General features: G+C 36.7%; 2 protein-coding genes across 2 annotated transcripts in view; both read left to right on the top strand.

Moving 5' to 3' along the window:
* The window catches only part of LOC108976831 (putative odorant receptor 85d), a 7,278-nt gene extending 5,570 nt beyond the window's left edge, over positions 1 to 1,708 (top strand). The window contains exon 4 of the mRNA XM_018946194.1: positions 1,667 to 1,708. Coding sequence (XP_018801739.1) covers positions 1,667 to 1,708 — 42 coding nt within the window. The remainder of the gene's footprint in view (positions 1 to 1,666) is intronic.
* Positions 1,709 to 2,647: 939 nt separating this feature from the next.
* The window catches only part of LOC108976829 (putative odorant receptor 85d), a 3,572-nt gene continuing 660 nt past the window's right edge, over positions 2,648 to 5,559 (top strand). Inside the window, exons 1-2 of the mRNA XM_018946193.1 lie at positions 2,648 to 3,483; positions 3,544 to 3,745. Coding sequence (XP_018801738.1) covers positions 2,648 to 3,483; positions 3,544 to 3,745 — 1,038 coding nt within the window. The remainder of the gene's footprint in view (positions 3,484 to 3,543; positions 3,746 to 5,559) is intronic.

Genomic DNA, 5,559 nt, shown 5'->3' with positions numbered 1-5,559 from the left:
ATAATATAATGTCTAGCATATCTAGTATTATAAGCTAATCCRAACTTTCCTCTTTGCAGCTTCTTCAATTATCCTATAAGGGGTTTGCAGTTATACGCACTATGTATGCACGTGAACCGAATAACATTTCCAAATAATTCTTTTGAACTTACAAACACTCATATACGAGTATGAAAGMAAAAATATTTAATAAAATTTTTAGAGATAAAGAATTTTATAAAAAATCTATTCAGTTTAAAGGTGTGAGTACTTAGTTTAACTAAACAATTATAGCAATCGTATACACATCCTTAAACGGACTAGATTGGAAACTAGTTAATCTTATGAATAAAGTCAACCAAATTTATCTAATGCAAACGGTAAGTAATGTATATAATGTAGGTTCCTATGGATTAATTCGAAGGTATATACTGGTCTATTGACACATAGACGGCGCTAATATGGTCCATATGGTATTTAGTTGCCTCTAACCTTCAAAAGGCGCGCATATAAATTTGACAGCATTTTGAGTGAAGCAATTTTTGTTATTACRAAAAAATGRATAAACAAGATTTTCGGCTCTTGATAAAMTATTACTTTTTGAASGGAAAAATACAATTAAAGCAAACACTTGGCTTGAAGACAAGTTTCCGGACATTGCATCAGCTAAATCAATGTGTGCATGAAATGGTACTACCAAAATGGTATCGAAAAGTTGTAGGATATCTATAATCAGTGTATCACCATGAAGGGAACTATGTTGAATAATTTTGCCAAAAAATGCTAATTACTATGATATCCCGTGGATATTTTCGATTGATCTCTTAAATTAGGCAGTTCAGTGAACTCCGTCGTGAATAAGTATAATTTCGTACACTATCCCCAACAATTTGGAAGAGAAAAAGATTACCAATTCCTTGAAACAACCAATCAGTTCACTGCTTCTCTGACGCGCATACACATACTTTACATTCATGTGGTTCAAGGCATAATATACTATCATTTTGAAGTCACTTTCTAATGGCTGTGTGATTTTTATGAATGAGTCTCTTTACAAGGCAATATTCACAGTGTTTTTCCGAACTTTACGTGTTTCGTGAACACGCCAACCCATTTGACTGCGACGAATGCCTCCTCATGCACAGAGCTATATCATTAAGGGCAGCGCGGAATAACTTCAAACGCCTACTAAATTAGCTATTAAATAATTTTACATTAACGTGTATAATCACAGTGTAATTTCGATTATAAACAAGTACTGTTATTAGTTAGAYATAATCAAGCAATGAAAATCAATCAATGAATACATTAAAAAACTCCACCTTAGAGCAAATGTTACATTCGTCAACAGCATTTAACTTATTTTTACGATGAACAGCAAGCGACTAGCAAGCAATCGCTTGTGAGTTGGAGTCCAGTTTATATACTATATACTACATATATGTATATATAAATCGGAACGTGTTTTTTATAAAATCTCATATGTGAGAAATATTCTACGGATATTCTATTGGTCTAAAATTGGCTGCGAGACAGCGAAGTTTTAAAAATCGGAATAATCGGTTGTACGGSAGATATGTGATATAGTTGKCTGATCTATCTGACTCCGACAAATGATTAATAGAATATGAAAATGCAGTGATGAGTTAAATATAATTCACTTAAAATCGCTCAAAACCGGTTTTAGACTCATGGTCTCTTCGACAAAGTTGTTCAGAATGATCCATAGAACAATTTCCACATACGTGATTTTCCCGTTTTAAGGCTCTCTGTGTATCTATCCAATCTACCCGACATTCGAAACCGTCCAACAACCTAGCGAMTGGCCACACAAAAATTACCCGAAGTCGAAAGAACACCTCAAAGTCAGTAAAAATCATGGGGTGCTTATCGTGTTCTTTGATTACTGTAGTGCGCTGCACCATGAATTCATTTCATAGAGTCAAACGGTCAGTCAAGAGTACTATTTAAATATTTTGAGGCCTACGTGATGTAGTTTGCACCACGATAATCACTTTCGAGAGCCATAAAAAGTCACTCGTTGAAGGCACTGAAAGTTATCCCAGCCGATTTCATTGAAACGAGACCTTTTTTGAAGGCGATAATAAAGATTTGTTTTAAAGTAAATGGAAATGATTTTTTTTTTTTATCAGTCATCGTAAAATCAACTCATATCTGGRATATTTTAGCTCTTCAAGAAATTGTCGCTATCTTCGAAGTTCAGTCCTCGACCCGGTTACTAAACAGTGTCACATGTGATAAACGAGTTACTTTACCAATAACAGATCATTGTTTAGTTCAAAAAATCATTCATAATCTAACCACTGAGGACACTTCTTCACGAAGACATTTAGGGTTCTCACGGAAACAGCTAGGACTCTCTGTCACCTAAGTACTGTCATGTTGCAGTACTGTCAGTTCACTGCTTAAACCGCTGTTACTTTAATCAATATTCGCGTATTAATATTCATTCCGAAACACCGTCAACAATCCTGGCCAACCTGACAGTTTACAGGATAAAAAAAAAGAAAACAATTTGCTGCATGGTGTTAAGTATATCCATGCTTTTTACTTACTGCTAGGAATATCTGTACGTGGACTCCTTCAGCTATTTATATAAGATGCCACTACTGTTGCCACACATTGCTTCGCGAGTATGACAAAGAAAATGATCGAATTCGGCGCCTTYATGAGTACAGCCAATTTCTGGTATAGCTTCAACGGCATTGTGGCCTACGATGATATCTACCGACAWCCAGGTGATGCGCCAAAGCAAAAAAGTATTGCTGCACGATTTACAACAGTACTGCGCCAAACTTATTGCCTTATTGGGCTGGTCAACTTGGTTTGGGTGCTCATCATAGAGGCTTCTTTCGTTGTTGTCAACTTTATAGAGAATTCCAATTTTCTACAAGCTGCRCGAAATTTCACCTTCATGGGTTTCGTAATTGTGTCAATTTTAAAGATTTTAAGTAATCTGCGGCARCGCTCACGAATCAGCATCCTCATGCGGAAGCTCTACGAAATCTATCCCAAGCAGTCGACAGATCAGCCGCCATACGAACTGCAGAGCCATCTGTTGCGCTACAGACTCTTTGGTTTTATGCATGCCTTTACGCATGCCTTCACTGTTGGCACCTATAATTGCCTGCCGATGATCAACTACTTATTTTTGGCGCCATTGCTACAGCATACAGACGTAGTGCGTGAAGTGCCTTTCTTTTGTTGGGTACCCTTTGAGTGGCGCGACAATTGGCTCTATTATCCGCTTTATGTKTCGCAGGTCTATGCCAGCCTCACAGGCTTGGGTGGTTATTTGGCTAGTGATTTGTTATTCTGCGCTGCAACTGTACAACTAATAATCCATTTCCGGAAATTGGCACGCGACATTGAAGCATATCAGGCGGGTTGCTCGTGTGCCACAGCGGATGTGATGGCGCAGCAGTCGCAGCGCGATTTAGACTTTCTCAGTGCAGCCGTTTATTATCATAGTCATACMCTAGCGTAAGTTCAGTATTGTTGTTGTGTTTGTAAAAAGTTGATAATTTTCTATTTTGCTTTTAGCCTCTGCCAGCTAATCAATGAAATATTTGGTCTGCCAGTGCTCATCAATTTTATCTCGACCTCTTTCGTTATATGTTTTCTGGCCTTTCAATTYAGCATTGGCGTGCCCTTGGATTCAATGGTCGCGTTGGCTTCCTATATGATTTGCTGTTTGGTTCAATTTTATATGATTTGTAGTTATGGTCAGGAGCTGATAACAACGGTAAGTGATGTTGAACAAATTTCAAGCAGCGTAGTCGAGTACAGTGTTGTGCAGTTTGGATAGAAAATTATATGTATACTATATTAAATCAGCGCCCAATAGATAGGTTTCATATAGAGATATGTCTGGCACCCACTCTAGCCTATGATTCGTATTACGAAATCTATAAAAATTCTATGTAAACATTGTTCAAAACACTATGATTGTCGTCGCTGAACAAGTTCTCAAACTTCGTTTAAGGAGCAATTTTGAAAAATTTAATTTTCTAGAACCGTCCTTATATTTGAKAAATTAAATTTAAACATTGCTTCTATTCATTATTTTCTTTTCTGAAGAACATACATTCTTTATTGACAAAGAAATAATTAKCATTTACTCTTGTTTCGATATAAAATTCACGATGAATGGATTTCCTGCTAGAAGAGAGTTGGTTAATAATTATAGTRGCCTCACTTTGGTCTGAGCTGAGTTATCTGAGTTAGTGTTGACTCAACCCCAAAATCAGCACCGTCTAAACTCAGCCKGGAACTCCGAAAACTGCTCAAATCCGGACTCTTCAGTGATTTTAAAAGCTAGCGAAGATAAGCAATAAAACTTAGACCACAATTTTTAAGAGAGGAGTAGAAATGAACATTGGACTGTCTGTCTGTTCGGCCGTCCGACCGAGCAAGCTGTAACTTGAGTAAACGTTGAAATGATTTGATGAAACTTGGTATGCGGGTTCTTTAGTACAAAAAAAAATTACGAGTTCGTAGATGGGAGTAATCGGAACACTGTCACGCCCACAAATCGCTATTAACCGAACACCTATGTATAAAGAGCCATAACTAAGCACTAAATTAAGATTTAATACTATATCATCACAGTAGCAAGGGACAATAAATTTGAAAAAGGAGGCGTATCTACATATCTCCTAAACCACTAAAGCTACAATAACCAAATGCACCTATCACATATGTATATCATAAGAACTTTTACCGATGGTGTGAAAATAGGTGAAATCGGATGATAACCCCGCTCACTCACCGAATAGCGGTACTGCTAAAAATTACTATGGTAAAAGCGCACTAATTCAATAACTAAATACATTAGAGACATTAAATTTCACCCACGCGATGATATGAGAGGAACTTAAAGGAGCCGAAGTCAAAATTGGACGCTTGGAGTGCCACCGCCAACTTTTAGATGAAATGACATATCTCGAGACCTGCCCGACCAATTTCAACCAWCATTGATGTGTGGCATTCCTCTGACATTTTTAGGTTACAATGGAAAATGGACGAAATCAGCCAACAACCACGCCTACTTTAAATATAGTGCAATTTTAATTCCAGTACACAAGTCAAGAAGCAATTAATATAACGGAATAAAACTTTGCATGAATAATGGATTTAGTGTATGCCACTTAATGAAAAAAAATCGTCCAACAATCATTCAAAAAAATCCTTCGAATATTTGGACCCCTGTACCAATAGTTGACTTTTGTTCGAAAATATCGGTCATTGTGTGAGATATATAATTAAAATTCTGGAATATTCTTTTTATAGATAATGGTGTGTCTGTATGTCAGAAATGCCTTGAATCGGGTCAATACCATATATAACCTCGGGGTGACCGTATACCGCATATGTAGGCCAATATTTCATTTAACTCAACGAAAATGAGAGAGCATGTTTTACTCATAACAGTGCATCTCTTTGCCTAAAATATGTAAAATTGAGCAAAAACTTGATCTAGATACTATATAGCTAATATCAATAATGCGGCTGACCTTACTCTATATGATTGGTGATTGCATTTAAGGTATATTCTTC

This window comes from Bactrocera latifrons, unplaced genomic scaffold (assembly GCF_001853355.1).
Source record: "Bactrocera latifrons isolate USDA-ARS-PBARC rearing strain unplaced genomic scaffold, ASM185335v1 scaffold_80, whole genome shotgun sequence".
NCBI classification, from domain to species: Eukaryota; Metazoa; Arthropoda; class Insecta; order Diptera; family Tephritidae; genus Bactrocera; species Bactrocera latifrons.
This window is presented reverse-complemented; position numbering and strand designations above follow the sequence as displayed.